Source organism: Populus trichocarpa, chromosome 1 (assembly GCF_000002775.5).
Source record: "Populus trichocarpa isolate Nisqually-1 chromosome 1, P.trichocarpa_v4.1, whole genome shotgun sequence".
Taxonomy (NCBI): domain Eukaryota; kingdom Viridiplantae; phylum Streptophyta; class Magnoliopsida; order Malpighiales; family Salicaceae; genus Populus; species Populus trichocarpa.
In genome coordinates this window covers 10,461,776-10,478,773 of record NC_037285.2, presented here as the reverse complement: position 1 = coordinate 10,478,773, position 16,998 = coordinate 10,461,776, and the positions used below count along the sequence as shown (strand labels likewise).

Sequence of the window (16,998 nt, the reverse complement as noted above, 5' to 3'; positions counted from 1 at the left end):
GAGAGTAATTTGATTAATCTTCCCTTTCTCCTCGGTCACTTCTCTCTTTAGTCGCATTATCTGCCTAGCTTACTCTTCCACGGATTTGAAAGGGAAAAAAGCCCCATGCCATATAATACTTTGCAAAGTTTTTCCAAATAATTGTGAGAAAAGAAAAACGACAGATAATTTTCCTTTTAGTTTCAATTTCTCCATTATTTTCATATAATTTGGTATTGAACACTTTGTCATTTCTGTGGAAAAATGGACTTGTAATGCCAGCCAAAAGAAGTCTTGTGGCCATTAATATTAGTGGACGAGAGATTTGAACTGAAAACTACCAAGAAATTAAGTATACATTTCTTTACCAACTCAGTCACCCATTATAGCTTCAAAATTAAGCAAGCTGGTGACCTATACAAGTGAAGAGCGAGGGTTTGGGGGGTGGGTTCTCATTCGTGTTGCTCTTACGATTTAGAGCAAGATAATTATTTTTTAAATTATTTTTTATTTAAAAATATATTAAAATAATATTTTTTTTTATTTTTAATACTAACATATTAAAACAATATAAAAATATAAAATATAAAAATATTTTTAAAATACAAAAATAAATTCACTATAATACTAAAATTTGTGTAATCTGAAAGAAGTCTCTGTTGGATCGCGTGCAGCCCCCACTCCTGAAGTCTCAGGGATATTCTCATTCTTATTGCTGTTAGGGTTTAGAGCAATATGATTATTTTTTAAATTATTTTTTATTTAAAAATATATTAAAATAATATTTTTTTATTTTTAATACTAACATATTAAAACGATATAAAAATATAAAATATAAAAATATTTTTAAAATACAAAAATAAATTCATTATAATTTGTGTAATCTGAAAGAAGTATCCGTTGGATCACGTGCAGCCCCCACTCCTGAAGTCTTCGTCAATGAAGTCTAGCTACTAAGGGTCTATTTGTTAGTGTGTTTGCGGTTGTTTTTTAAAGTGTTTTTCACTCAGAAATGTATCAAAATAATGTTTTTTTATTTTTAAAAAATTATTTTTGGCATCAACACATTAAAATAATTTGAAAACATCAAAAAATATTAATTTAAAGTAAAGAAAAAAATAAAAAAATTTCAAATTTTTCTTAAAAGTATTTTTAAAATGGAAAAACAAATAGGTCTAAATAAAAAAATAAAAAATATGGATCCTTTCTTGACGAAGTCTCCGTTGCTTTTTCCTGGGACTCGCGCTGTGGGGTTCCTTTCAGGCGACAACTTGCTTCTTCGTCTTCGAATCCGCGTCACGCAACCGGCGCAGACGTTTATACTTTATAGAATTTGCAGCTTCGTGGTTTGTAACACCCAGTCCAGCTCCAGGAAAATAGTGGTGAAAGAGAGATGACAACAAATTAAAGGTAAATTTCTCTTAAATTTATAAAATATATTGGCGCGCCAACGCGCATATATATGGGCTATGGCCTTTAATTTGTGACCGCATCATCATCTTGGCAACCTTATTTTTCGACACAGCATAAGTTCATTATCAATCAAAAAAATGTCATCTCCAACATCAACGGTTGAACCATTAAATGCAGTTGAAGATAGATATGGAGGAGTTCGGGTAGATCTTGTTGAGGAACATATGGACTGTGACGTCTATGTTCCTCGGCTGAAAGCTTCAATATCACAGTGGAGGCAGCAGGTAAATCAAACTGAGGACCTCCTAGAAGACAGTTGGCTAGCAATATTTGGCTATGTCTGGGCGTACTATATGTTACATTAATTGTGTAAAAGCTATTAGCAACTTGATTAATTCTCGTCCCTTTTTTTTTTCATGTTTCTCTAGGGGGTGAAGGGTGTTTGGATCAAGTTGCCTATTCGGCTTGCTCATCTTGTTGAACCTACAGTCAAGGTAATTAAACGCTAACTAGCTAGCACATATCTTCCCAAAAGGCACGTACAGAATCAATATCTCCAGCTAGAAAAAAAACTGGAATCGGTTCATCATCTCAACTTCGGATCATAAGGGAATGACATAAATTGTACTGATAAAATGCACAGGAAGGATTTAGGTACCACCATGCAGAGTCGGATTACTTGATGTTGGTCTATTGGATTCCTGAAACTCCCGATACTCTTCCTGCAAATGCCTCCCACACTGTTGGTATTGGTGCCTTCGTCATGAATAATAACAGAGAGGTACTCTTTCCATTTTCTAGTTTCAACAGAAAAGGTACATGAGAGGTCTAAACTATATTTATATTAATAAAGATAACAAGCTTGCTAATGTATCTATCCTCTAGTTGCCAAGTTGCAAACAAAGAGCTTTGCTTTCCCTTTCCCATCTATATAAGAGTCTTCTAGGGGCTGAGCTAGGGACACCAAGACAATCACCATCTATCCCATTTTTCTGTTTCTTGCTACAATCTATTTTTATTTCTTAGTTTAAATGTTGATTTAACTGAATAGAATGTTTTAATTGAAATTGAAGAGAAGCTTGTATAATTTAATTAGATTACTACCCCCTCAAAAAAAAAAAACAGAGTTTCTGATGGGTAAAAGATAGCAAAACTTAGAGTTCAGGGATGTAGATGTCCATATCTAGATATGAAGGATGGAGATGTAGTTTTGTGCCTTTCCAGTTTCCACTTGCTCGCGCATATATGCTGCAAATTCGAGGTGAAATTTCTAGCTAGGATAGCTCGGTAACATAATTTGATTTCTCAATCTGATATCAAATGATTCGACTCGGCTACAGGTACTAGTAGTTCAGGAGAAGAGCGGTGCATTCGGAGCTAAAGGTGTATGGAAGTTCCCTACGGGCGTTGCTAATCAAGTGAGTATCATAGGAGAGTCGTCGTGTTACAATTTGTTGTCTGTTATTTTCCCACAAATGTTTTATATTCTGGAGCTCCACCATGTTCACAGGGCGAGGATATTTGGACAGCTGCCATTCGAGAAGTGAAGGAAGAGACTGATGTAAGTTAAATTCCGTGGTTTTAAATAGAATTATAGCTTGTTGTTTGGTAACGCCGCTGGCTCGTTACTAAAACTTTTTCTATTAAAAATTAATATTTTTATATATTTTTAAATTTTTTTATATCAAAAAATAATTTAAAAAAGTAATTATCATTATAATATGAGCACAGCTTATAGTGTTCCTTAACTTCAACAAATGTCTTCTTCTAGTCTAACATCTCTGGCTCTGTTTTGGTTCTCAGATTGACACAGAATTCGTGGAAATTTTAGCATTTAGGTACAATATTAAGATATCTTTACCTTTGGTTTCATGTGAATAATTCCCAGAACTCTTTAAATAACACATGAGATGCAAACTGCATGAGGTACAATATTAAGATTTTGAGAAAACTCTTTACCTCTCTATTAATTAGCTGAGTATGAGTATCATATCTACATGTATTTAAATATTTTCTTTATAACCTTTCATTTGACGAGAATTCAATGTTATAATGTAGAGAATAACCCACTTATGACATGAATTGATAAATACTTCCAAAGGTTTTTATGATTTACGTACGTTAATGAGTATGTTGAAAATATTCTTGGAATTATATTTCATATATGAAGGGATTAACCCTCAAGATCTACAAGCACAAAAGGACCCAACAAAGTCTGATATTTATTCATGATTTTTTTTTCTTTTGAAATAATATAGAAAATGATCCATTAATTAATTAAAGGGGTTTAAAAATATTGAGCAGCTGAAATACTGAATATGTCAAGTTTTTTTTTCTGCAAACCAAAAAAAAACAACTACCCTCTTCTTATATTCATCAGAGTCTTTAAACTCGACTAGGTAGTCGACGCGGCTCAAGGCCCGGGTTCCGAGTTTTGAACGGGTCACCAGGTCGTCCGGGTTAATTCTGATTTTTTAAAAAATCCAAACGACGTCGTTTTAGTAAAAAAAAAAAAAGTTAACGGGTTGCAACTGGGTTTTAACTCCCTCTATTTTTTTTAAATCCGGTCCGGTTTCAATCCCGGGTTTACCCACCGGGCTAGATCGGGTTTTAAAACTATGATATGATTAATTGATAATTGTGAAGGATGCTATATGTATCATTAAATATTTGGTATTAAGATGAATATGTTAGCTTATTATTTTCGAATTAATTTTTGCTCCATATTCCCTTTTCTATGAACTGATCTCACTCTCTCTATCCACAGACAAACCCACAAGACATTTTGTGGGAAATCGGACTTATTTTTTGTTTGTATGTTACGACCACTCTGTTTTGACATCAACAAACAAGATTCAGAGATAAAGGCAGCTCAGGTATTTTTTTTACTTGTAAATTTAGAGAAATTGCTAGATAATTAAGAGTAGCACTCGATCCCTCTCTTGTATAAAAAGTTATTAATAAATCCTACTTCCATAAAAGAGAGAATAACACAACTTCAAAGAACTGAATAATTTTGCTTTAATTAATTTATCCCAAACAAGGAAAAGAAGATTCAACTCGGTAGAAGTATCAGGAATTTAACAATAATATTTTATTGCAATTTTGACATTTAATGGGTCAAGAGGGATCGATATATGGATGCTAAAATTAAACACTGGACAGTGGCATGATGCTATTAATTATTTCATGAAACCATTGTTGTCTACATCATAACAGTCATAGCAATATCGAGGATATACATCTCAATAGATTATACCAATTAGAAGGGATGTTCCCTAATGTCCAAACAATTGGAGTTTTCTTGATGAACAGGCGCGGCAGTACCTGCTGCTGCTGCCATGCGACAGCGACAAAATCGTCGAATGGTCCTCTGTTCTTGTAATCGATAATTTTTTTCCTGCACATACATATATAGTTGCCACTCATGATAATTTCCTTCTTTTTTTTTGCTCAGTGGATGCCGATTGAAGAGTATATGGCCCAACCTTACATACAAAAACATGAGTCATTCAAATATGTTGCTGAAATATGCTCAGGTCAGTCAAAGAGTAGCTGCAGCGGATTTTGCCCGGTGCCTGCACTGTCAACCTCGGGCAAAAAGTCCTACACGTACTTCAACAAACTTCAGCTTCAGAACAAGAAAAACGAGCTAGGGGGTTGAGAGGTTCAGTCATGTTGCGCCGGCGAAGCCTTTCAGGATGCACGCAAAAACTCCACAAGCTTTCTCTTGTTCTTTACGTTTTTATTTTATTATTTCCCTAATTTCTTAAGCATTACATAAACGCCAATATCTCAGTGGCAATGTACGTAGATGTCGGCAGCTACCAAAGTATTGGTTCAGATGTAAGAAGATCATATATGCTCGTTTAGCTTGAGGTCTTGCTATTAACTTCTCCACGAGAAGGAAATATGGATTTAATATATGTGATTTGTAAACCTATTTTCTTTAAAGATAATAATAATAATAATAACAATAAGCATGTTAATAAATCAATTTTTTAATTCAAAACACTTCAAAATAAATAAATTATAATAAAAAAATATAAAATTGGCCTCATATTTTCTATATGTTTTACATGTAATCTTTTTTCTTTTAATTTTTTCTTTTCATTATAATTTAAAATTTTATCTCATAAAACTAAATCATAAAAAAATTAAATAAGAAAAAAGTATGGCGGTAAAAGTAAAACGAAAAAACAGGGAGCAGCTTATAGAAACAGGGAAGCTGTTAGTTTTTAACCCAAATCTTAGTTATAAAATACTCATGTGACATCATATCAGTTATTTCGGTTTGGTTTGGTTTTAAATAAAAAAACCAACCAAATTGTTTTTTTTTTTTTAATATATTCAAAGCCAAACTGAACCGGATACTGGTTTAAATCAACAGATTTTGGTTTGGTCCGGTTCGGTTTTTTAGGAGTAAAACCGGCAAAACCTAGGCTTCTCCCTCTCCAGTCTCCACTACCCCCACCAAACCTCCATAACCACACCTTCCACTCCAGTAGTCACCAACGCCCTGAACGACGCTGTCAAGACCTTATCCGAAAATGAAACGACAACTCATAAGAAGAAACAACCTTTTTTGCAATAAATAAAACCATTAAAACTAATTCAACTAAGAAAATAAAAAAAGCATCCTTCAACACTACCCAGATAAAAAAAAAAAATTAAAAATCTAAATTTGCCAAGAAAAGATAAAAAATAAACAGCATTTTAAGGAAATCCCATTTTTCTACTCATACAAAAGAGGGGGGGAAGAGGAATCAGTGGGCACCTTGTTTAATACACAAATATACTTAGCCATTGCTGTCTTTCCAGAGAACCCACCAAAGGTAAAGCAAGAAAAAGCAAAATAAAAACAGACACACACTCTCTGTCTCTCGAATTTTGCTAGTACTTGTACAATAATAGATAAACCCCATCTAGCAGAATCAATCACAAAGTTTCTCAGCATGGATGCATTCATTACCAAAAACAGTAAGCAGGGACCGTAAGCTCGTTTGCAACAGAAGAAAGAAGAAAAGATTGGTGTTGATGGAGATGTGATCGCCATTGATCGAATTCTTCAGTAATTACTGGATTTCTTGAGACAAATGAGAGTCAGAGGGAACAACCGAACAAGGGAGGCAGGGGGCGGTTGCTGTTGGGGTTAGAAGAAAATTTTGGAAAAATATTTAACTATTGCTAGGCTCTTAACTAATAGTTATCGTTTACATGACACGAAACGTAAATTATAAATTTATATATAAAATCATCAAAAAAAAATAAAAAAAATAATAAATAATAATATAACATGGTTAAAATAAAAGTGAAATAAACAATACAAATATCCAAACACATTAAAATATATAATTCAAATAAAAATTTATACATGGTTTAAATAACTTAAAAATACAAAAAAAAAAAATAAGATTGAACCACAGTTATTAAACCCGGCCCGGCGGGTTGACCCGGGACCCGGTCGACCCGGTAGCTGGACTGGTCCGGACAAAGTTAAAAACCAGCTTGCGCAAAAAACCGATCAAACCCGGTCGACCTGGTGGGTTGACCCGTGACCCGGGCGAGACCCCACACACACACACACACACACACACACACACACACACACACACACACACACACACACACACACATTAACTTTCCTTTGCGCCTCTGGCAGTAAAACGAAAGTTGAACAACTAATTAATTAGTCTCTGTCCTAATTTCTTGAGAAGAGCAGCCCGCCCCTAATTTCCTTCTCTGTTATCTTTAGCAAAACAAATAATTGGTTGAGATTTCATTGGATAAATTGGAATTTATTTCTACAGGTGCTCTGTTTTCCTTACGTTGCTTACTTTTTTATGTTTTTTTCTTTGTTGAGATTTCTTATTGCTAACAATTGCTGCAATATTTTGAATGATTCCCTCTTTTTTCCATGCTTTTTAAGCTCTTCTTCGGATTGGAACAAATAATTGAAAAAAGTATTCATTTGACAACCATCCTTTAGTCACCCATGAAGAGAAACATCTGATATGATTTGCAAACATGAACTTTGTTGTTGTCGGTTTCATTCTCCATTAACATATTCACATTGAGCACTGACTGTGAAGGCATTTCCTCCATGTTGCCCGTATTATTAGTTTTTTCTTCTTCTTATGTTTTATGATTTATTGTGATTTTTAAGGAATCTTTTGGATTTGTTGGAAGCTAATACCATTCTATTTTTGTTCTACTGCTTAAATTTTAGTTACACAAGTATTTTATTCTCGTTCGGCTGCTTATGGTAAAAATGGGTAGGAAAAGGTAAGCAATTCATCACTGGGTTTTGCGGTTTAGGGATGATGTAGCTGTTTGATTTCTTTAATCTTTATATTTAAGGAAAGGGGTTGACCCGGGTTAACCCGGGTTGACCCACAAAACCCGTGACCCGGTCATTTTTCCGGGTCAACTACCGGGTTGGGTTTTATAACTATGTGATTGAACAACTATATTTTATTGATAGAGTTTTAAAACTTTTTCTAGATGATATGTTTAGAAATACACTACAGGCAACTAGTGAGATAATACAACATTCTAAGATATATCACCAACTTAAAAAAAAATTAGTATGTATAAATAACCTTGCGCTGCAAGAATAATTCAAAGTTAATTTTTAATTATTTTATTAAAATCCTAATTTTTAATTTATGTATTTTTTTTATTTTTATGAAACATACGCTTTTTTTTTATATATAATAACATGATTTTTGGACTACAAACACCTAAATTTCATCTTGTAATAACATAAAAATCTATTGGAAACCATAGTAACCTCCTTCTCAACCTTAAAATAGCCTTTAATAAGTCTAAAAAAAATCAAATAAAAAAACTTAATAATCCTGATATAAAAAGGAAATAGTACATTCATTGAACTCCCTATAAAAGATGAATCTATTAACAAAACAAATAGGCATTTTTTGTGCTGAAGAGTGGTTGGCCAAAATGAACCCTTTTCTTCTATCTCCCTTCTCCAGTGACTTATTCTCTCTTCTTTCAGCATTTGGTGATTGATACACGAGAGAAATGAATTTGAGGACGAAAAGTAATTAAATCCTATAATTATTTTAACATGAGTTGTTTTAGAAATATTGCTGGTTCCATCGCTGCTCGAAAATCTTGTAATGAATTCCTGTAGAACGATGATTACTTCCAAGGTACAAAAGAGAGGAAATGTTGGACTTCCAGAAAAAATTACTTTCCCTTTGGTCGCAAGGTAAGCCTTTATTCTGCAGGCATCTACTTAGCTCGTGATTTTCATGGCAACACTTCCTGTTTAATTTGGAATAAAATCCTTTGTACACATATAATAAGTAAACTGCAGTCGAACAATATTCACTGAGTCCGTAAGTGTATGAATTTGTTTTCATTGTTGAAGCCATTTTTATTATTTAATGTTTTATTTTAGATTTGAAGTTTAATTTCATATTTTATTTATTTATTTTTTAATTTAATTTAAGATTTTGAGTTTTCTACCATGTAAAGATTGATTTCCGAACCATTTAAAGTGGTGTAATATTTTTAAAGAGACAGATTGATTAGTAGATCTTTTCTACGTTCTACTTTTGCAAGTGTTTATGTTAAGCCTCGTGGCTTGTCAAAATTCTCCCGGATTTCCGGCAAGAAAATGAACGGAGATGATGAGTGGACGTTGAATTATCCACTGTTCATGTATGAATTTTTTTTTATATATGTTAGGGATGATTTAATAACCTTATTTAAAATTATTTAAGATTTTTATATGATGTATAAATAAATATATAATTAGAATTTGGAATTAACCTATTTTTTTTTGGATTTATATTAGTTTTTAGTCTCTTTCTTAGTCGGGGGTTAGAACTAGAGTTGAATTTACATATTATATTAGTATGTATTGTCATATAACTTTTATTATTATATAAAAAAATAAATATTTTGTAGAAACATTTTTAAGGTAAGACAGCATATTAATTTAGTGTTTATCAATAAATTATTGTTAAAACATGTGATGGTTTTTAAAATTTAAAGATATTCTTATGGGACAAAATATTTTGACATAAAATTTTTGTTTTGTATATAGTTATGGATATATGATTCTATAAGTTTTTAATGAAAGAAAGAAATTACATGATTTTCATAGGATTGCTTAACAATTTTGTTAATCAAATGATTACCCTACAAGTTGAAAACATTTTTGAGATTTGCCCATGATTTGATCTTGTGGGCTAAAATCTAGTATGTATATATCACAGTTTGGACGAGCCAGTGTGAGCCCGTATACCTTATACACGAACAACACCCCCATCTCTAATACAATCAATATATGATGGTCACTAGAGACTTACATGATCGTTAATTTCAGGGCCTGTAGGATTAGTTGAGGTACACGCAAGCTAGCCCGGACACTTACGATAAACTAAAAAAATATTTTACTTGCCATGGCTAATCTAGAAAAGAGCTTTTTTATATATATATAATTATGAGTGTTTCCATCCGTTTATATATATTTTGATTAATTTTTTAAAATTTTTAAATTAATACTTATATAAATCTTAAATAATTCTGAAATTTATCATTCTCAAACCAGATCCTGACTATCTCACCCTCATATTAGAGATAACATATTTTATTGCATTGGTGGTGTTCGATTATTTTGCCAGCTGCTTCGGATAGAAGATTTCTGCATCCAAGTGGCAAGTTGGGCCATTAAAAATCATAAAGAAGCTCAATAAACGACAGATGAAAAGTCAAATGGTAATAAAACGCACAGAAAGTCATACCAATAGGCTCTTAAATCCGACCCCCTCAAATGTGCTATAAAACAAGACTTCTCATTTATTATCCCTGCATCAAAAGATGGCACCGTCTTCCTCTCTGGTATCATTCAAGGTGAGACATAGGGATCCTGAACTGGTTGTGCCGGCAAAACCAGTCCCATATGAGCAAAAGCAGCTGTCAGATGTAGATGACCAAGAAGCCCTGCGTTATCAAATTCCATTCATCATGTTCTATGACAGTAATAGCAATCCTTGTATGGAAGGAGAAGACCAGGTGAAAATCATTCGAGCTGCCCTAGCAGAAGCACTAGTGTATTACTATCCACTTGCTGGCAGGCTTAAAGAAGGGCCTGATGGCAAGCTTCTTGTGGATTGCACAGGTGAAGGTGTCTTGTTTCTTGAGGCTGATGCTGACACCACGCTTGAACTACTCGAGGACACTATTCAACCACCGTGCCCATATCTTGATCAGCTTCTTTATAATGTTCCTGGCTCTACAGGAATCGTAGGATGCCCTTTGTTGCTGATCCAGGTTAGTGTATACTTGCCACTGATCTTGAAACATGCCTACCTTTTTCAGTTTTTTACAGTAAATAGCTTTAGCGAGCTTCTCTGAAATCTGGTATCTAGTAGAATGGTAGTTGGCTTTTAACATTCCAAGTGGGGTTTGAATTGATCTTGGTCCAAAGTCCTGTGGCGGCAACTGTGGCAAAAAGATGAAGAAATCCCCACAGAGTGTTCAATAAATTATTTCTGGCAGCTAATACCGCCTTCCTAATTGAATAAGATGCATAAAAGAGAACCACGTAGACGTTCTGCCACCCACAACCATCAGGTTTCGTTGCAGAATATTTAATGCGTTTCAAAAAGACCTTGGGAAAAACAAACTCCCTCTTAGATTAATGACTGCATATTCTAATAACTTTCCCTTCTTCAAATTTGACACGTTTGATACAGCTGTAGCCTGTAGGTGAGGCTCGGCTTTATAGGCTGGGACCTAATCTTAAAAAATACCCCAAATGTCAGATCCCTACGACTTCCACAAACACTTGTCAACAGCTATAATCTCAATTAGGTGCATTTTTGGCATCTCGTTCAATTCGAATTTTCAAGGTGATTTTTAAAGTGTTATAAAATTAATTATTGCCACCAAAATATTTGATCGGCTTTTAAGTTGTATTTTATTAATATATAAATTACCAATATATTTACCCATGCAAACTTGTTATTGAAAAGTTTTTCATTAGGAATTTTAATTTTATAGATAATTCAGTCAATAAAATAATTTATCTATAAAAACATCGATAAAACATTCACATAAAAATATATTTAATAACCATATTTTTGTCAGCCGGTCCAGATATATATTACTGATGGACTAACCATAAAAAATTAATCGTGTAATTTTCATTTTCCCATCAAAACGAGAGTAGAATAATGAAATTAATTACAAATAACAAGAAAATAATACTTAAAACATGTATTCTAAGTTAAATAAACAACAAAAAAACCAATGAATCTAAGAAAAAACCTTCTAACCATCAAGATCAAGTCTTAAGTAGTGGGTGGAGAGAGGGGGACAGAGAACCATTGCCATTTAAATGGAGAGAGATCGCTGATTATGATGAGATAACGTCAACCACTAATTCTAAATTCAATGTTGCATCAAAATGTGAAGTAAACAATATCTCAAATTAACAACAAGTAATCTAATTATATATTATTTTTTTAATTCAAATTTATTCAATTTAAATTAATATCATCTAACTATTATCAATTCCATAAAAAAATAATTTTCCTCAAGTCTCTTAAAATTTTCAACTTAACAATAAAATTAATAAAATATCATTAACATTCATTAAATAGCCCATCATTTATTTCAGGATAACACATTTAAGTTACAAAATCAAACTTAATTTCTTCAAATTGCAAATAAATTCAATTTTTTACAAAATTCAAAAAAACACTTACATATAAATCATATTTTAATACAACAAAGTTCGTTAGGAAAAGGCTGTAAAACACTTAAATATACAAGCAAACTACACAAAAATATCAATAAATTAACCTAAAATATAAATGAGTAGGTTTACTTGGTGTAGAGAATATTTAGAAAAGATTAAACCAAGACATTGATGTTAACACTATTGAGTGTTGTGTTGGTTGAATTTGTGAGAATGAGGCTTAGATATGTGGTGTAATAGGTGAAAGGGTTGTTGCTTTTTGTAGTGAAAGAAAAAGAGCAATAAAAAGAAAAAAAAGAGAGGATGAGACTACATTTGGTTATAATACTTTTAATTTACCAACTGAATTTTCAACAAATATCGGTGATGAAATATTTTCATTGGTAATTTTATTAGTAAATAATGATGTGTTATATTACTGACGGACTTGCCGATGAAATATTTATTGATTTTTTTAATTATTTTTATTTTGTCAGCAATTTAATAGGCAATTATCAACAAAACATATTTCATCACTAATTGCGTTGGTAATGTCTAACATATAGTTGTTTTTTCACTATTGTCATCAGACATTACTGAAGGAATATTATGCGTTGGTAATTCCATTGCTATTTGATAATTTTATGATAGTGTTTAAATTGCTTTTTCCTTAAAAAAAGCATTAAAATAATACTTTTTAAATTTTTTTTTATGGTTTTGATTTGATAATTTAAAAAAATATATGAAAAAAATTATTTTAATATATTTTAAGAATATTTAAGAATGAGGTAGCTTTTACTTTTAAGTGCTTTTCAAGTGTTTCAAATCATCATGAAATGATGACATTCTGTTTTTTTTCCAGCATTTTTTACCTATTCCCAATTCATCTTTGATGATATACAGGTGACGCGATTGATGTGTGGGGGATTTGTCTTTGCAATACGTTGGAGCCACATCATTGCTGATGCAGTCGGTATGTCCAAGTTCTTGAACACAATTGCAGAGATGGTACCAGGTGCTACTAAACCATCCTTTCTCCCTGTGTGGCAAAGAGAACTATTAAATGCAAGAGACCCTCCACGGGCGACTTATGAACATCACGAATTCGATGAGGTCAATGACACCGATTTTGGCACTATGAATGATGATACAATTATTGTTCACAAGTCTTTCTTTTTCGGCCCCAGAGAGATGAGTTCGATTCGGAAACATCTTCCACCACACCTTCGTGCGAGTTCTTCGTTTCTAGTATTAACTGCTTGTTTATGGAAATGCAGAACGATCGCAACGCAACTTGATCCTAATGAGATCGTTCGCGTATCGTACATGGTCACTGCCAGTGGCAAGGAAGGCTTAAAACTGCCTGCTGGTTACTATGGGAATGCATTCACCTTCCCGGTCGCCCTTTCAGAGGCTGGATTGCTATGTAAAAATCCACTAGAGTATGGACTAGAGTTAGTGAAGGAGATAAAGAACAGATTGAGTGAAGAGTACACAAGGTCTGCTATAGACCTTTTGGTAATTAAGGGAAAGAAACAATATAGGACAGTCAGAGATTTTGTAATTGCTGATACAACGCGTGTGCCGTTTGGAGAGATTGATTTAGGCTGGGGAAAGCCAGTATATGGTGGTCCTGCAGGAGCCATTAAAGATGTTAGTTTCTTTGCTAAGTTTAAGAATGGTAAAGGAGAGGATGGGATTGTAGTACAAGTTTCATTGCCATGGCAAATCATGGAAAGGTTTCAAAAGGAGTTAGCAAAGATGGCAGGGAACTCTTCGAATGATCAGTGCTGCAGAAATGCCACAGAAGTCGCACGTTCCAAGCTCTAGAGCGATTCAAGCTCTAGATGGTCGGAGTTGCATGCAAAACTGATATTTAAGCAGGAGCTAAAAATAGGATTTACCCGCAATCATGCATTAGATTATTGAAAAATTCTTGAAGAACTATATTTAAGTGTGGTTAAGCGCATTTGTTTCTTCCGTTGGTGGTCCTTGTTGAATCTCTTTACTGTCAAATCTTAGCAGGCAATAAAATATCAGTACATAATAGTTGTTCGACAAACAATCTTTGAAACAAATTAACCTCTTCTTTCTTGATTTAAAAGCACTAACACCCCCTTGAACAAAACGAGGGAAAGAAAATGAAGCCCATTACAAGTTTTGTCCTGTTTTCTTTAACCCTCAGCCTCACCCTCTCTCTCCTTGCATCTGTTGCCAATGCGGACACCAATCTAATCGACAAAGTATGCGCACGCACCCATAACAAGAATAGTTGTGTTGCAGTTTTTGAATCTAACCCCGATAGCAAACAAGCCGATTTGAAACAACTAGGCATAATCGCATTAACCCTTGCATCTTCAAAAGCAACAGAGACATCGCAGTACATCAAGACTCTGCTTCTTAACAAGACTTTGGACCCTGTCATTGATCAGGCCCTCTCCGACTGCTCAGACCAATACTTGGATGCCATCCAGCAACTCGGTGACGCATCGTCTGATTTGTTAGAGGACGGTACTAAAGACGTTCGTACTTCGGTGAAAGCAGCAATTGCTGCTGCACAATCATGTGAGAACGGGTTCGTGGAAAGTTCTGGCCGTGAAATTTTGCTGTCGAGAAACGCAATCTTCCGCCAATTATGCAACAATGTCTTGGTCATCAACAAACTCTTGGAAGAAAAGTGATTATCACCATCTTATGTAATGTTTAAGATTGTATGTGCTAAAGTGAGCTTGGATATGTTTACTTGCCAAAATCCATCCAGTATTCCTGAAATCAGTCATCCTGTAAATTTTCTTTTCCATTAGAGTTTCCCTGGGAATCCAAAGAAACTTTTTCATGATCTCCTTTTTTTCTTCTTGTTTGTATTTATCTCTCTATTTTTAAACTTTGAACACCATTAATATTGAGAAAACAACCATTGTTTATCCATGATTTACGTAGAGTTCTAAACAGTTACGACCGAATAAATTTCAATGATACCAGGAAAAAAAATCCACAACTAAACAGCTATCTAAGATTGTGAGAAATAGAACAATCAAGTTCCCCTCCATTTTTAATAGTATCCAGTTTTCTCAAGTTTTATCATAGATTTGTGACACCATATCTTAAAAAAATACAGGACTCACATAATGCCACGTTAGTTTTTCTTTCTATCTCTTTGGTCATCTGATTCCCCTTCTCTTAAAACTTCTCCTCAAGAGTCGACATTGCCATGAATTCCATTTTTTACTTTCTGAACTTTCAAATATTATAGAACCTTCACCAATTACATAAACGATACAAGCAGAACCGGTTTTACTGTTTCGCGTTCTAGCCTCCCTCAAATGTTTTTTTTTTATTATTTTGATAATTGAATTTTATTTCTTTTCAATCACTTATTTTCAAATTATATTAGTATAATTTTATTAATTGAGATTTGTTTTTGCTTCACATGCTCTCATATATGCCAAAGATGCGGAAATATTTCAGTATTAAATTAAAAATCAATTTTGTGGAATAAAATTTTAAATTGTTGTTAAAAGATATTAAAAAAATAAAGACCAGGAAAAAAAAGAGCCCAACGTTGAATGGCACAAAAAACTTCATTTTAATCCTTAAAATTTTAGTTTAAGCATTTAATTGGATCTTGAGATTTATAAATATTACGTTTTTATCATAAATTTTATTTTTTTTACTTTTTAGTTTGTAAATATTGAGAGAGGTAAGGGAGTCACTAATAAATGAAAAAAGAGAGAAAAAAAGTCAATCAGGCACATTCTAACTAAAAAATATACCGATATTAGGATCAATAAATAAGTTTGTCTTTGTAGAGATGAGTTTCATATAGGTGGTTTGAATTATTTATCTTACTAGAAAAGGTAAACTGGGATCGAGTTTTTTTTTTTAATTTACTTTTGATTGAAGGATGTTTTGGATTGAAATGAGTTCAATAGTCCCTTAACATGTTTTGTAGTGTTTTTAGGTTAAAAACAAGTTACAAATATGTTTTTAGGGTTATAAAACTCGAAACCCAACTTTTTAGCCATTGAAGATAATCAACACCAAAAGATGATAAATTGTCTATCAAGTCGAATGACAAGTTGTTTGATCCATGAAAAATTAGGTTAAGAAAAAGCTACGCATGGGGGCCTAGGCGCAACCTGTCCATCCAAACCCGGGTGTGTTTGATTTATCTTTAAATAGTCCTTAGCTATTTTTCTCTTTTAAAAAAATTAAAATAAAATTATCTTTGAGTAAATTTATTAAAATGATATTTAAATAATTATCTAATTATATAATAGTTTCCAAGAGAATTAGAGTTTTTTATGGCAATATTAACAATTAATTTACAATTAAGGGTTTTAAACTAGAACTAGTATAAATAGTTTTTTAGTTTATATCTCAATAGAATATTTGAAAATAAATATCCAATAATAAAATTTTAAATTATAATTTATGTACAATTATATGTTATAATTATATGTACAATTATATGTTATAATTATATGTTGTTTGTACGTTCTATCTTTTTGTGTTGTTTCTATATGCTTTAGGATACTAATATTGGATAGATTCTATATTAATCCTATAAATATTATTTATTATGAATTTTTTTATATAAAGATTAGAGTTTGGATCTAGAATATAAATAGAGTTATTAACTTCTTTTTTTTAATGAACTTTAATATTTTAATAATTTTAATAAAGAGATTATTCTTGTTATTTCTTGTTAAAGATTAGTTATCTACTACATTTAGGATTTTTGTCAAATACTTTTCGTTAAACCCTTTCCTGATTTTCCTTCCAATCATAATTGCTGTGTTGAGGTTGAGTAAGAATGGGATGGCGGAGATAAATAAATATAAAAAAGGGCAAAATAATTAATATTAGCCAAACAAGTAGTATAAGGC

General features: G+C 32.6%; 3 protein-coding genes across 5 annotated transcripts; all 3 read left to right on the top strand.

The window, feature by feature from the left end:
- The first annotated feature begins 1,231 nt into the window (after positions 1–1,231).
- On the top strand, positions 1,232–5,331 carry LOC18094037 (nudix hydrolase 2). 3 transcript variants are annotated; one of them, XM_024607855.2, is made up of 9 exons: positions 1,232–1,389; positions 1,505–1,676; positions 1,821–1,886; positions 2,036–2,173; positions 2,733–2,810; positions 2,903–2,953; positions 3,196–3,230; positions 4,160–4,268; positions 4,850–5,331. In XM_024607855.2, exons 2-9 carry the CDS (start codon positions 1,530–1,532, stop codon positions 5,054–5,056), a joined length of 831 nt encoding a protein of 276 aa, XP_024463623.1. In that variant the 5' UTR covers positions 1,232–1,389; positions 1,505–1,529; the 3' UTR covers positions 5,057–5,331. The 3 variants fall into 3 exon arrangements, with proteins under 3 accessions (XP_024463623.1, XP_024463629.1, XP_052307610.1); XM_024607861.2 differs by having other exon boundaries at positions 1,243–1,389; positions 1,570–1,676; XM_052451650.1 differs by lacking the exons at positions 1,232–1,389; positions 4,160–4,268 and having other exon boundaries at positions 1,449–1,676.
- Positions 5,332–10,201: 4,870 nt separating this feature from the next.
- On the top strand, positions 10,202–14,174 carry LOC18094036 (methanol O-anthraniloyltransferase). Its single transcript, XM_006368187.3, has 2 exons — positions 10,202–10,698; positions 13,013–14,174. The coding sequence occupies exons 1-2, from the start codon at positions 10,246–10,248 to the stop codon at positions 13,937–13,939; spliced, it is 1,380 nt and encodes a 459-aa protein (XP_006368249.1). The 5' UTR covers positions 10,202–10,245; the 3' UTR covers positions 13,940–14,174.
- A 76-nt stretch (positions 14,175–14,250) lies between these two features.
- LOC18094035 (pectinesterase inhibitor) lies at positions 14,251–14,948 on the top strand. Its single transcript, XM_006368186.3, has one exon. The coding sequence runs from the start codon at positions 14,251–14,253 to the stop codon at positions 14,788–14,790; it is 540 nt and encodes a 179-aa protein (XP_006368248.1). The 3' UTR covers positions 14,791–14,948.
- The last annotated feature ends 2,050 nt before the right edge of the window (positions 14,949–16,998 follow it).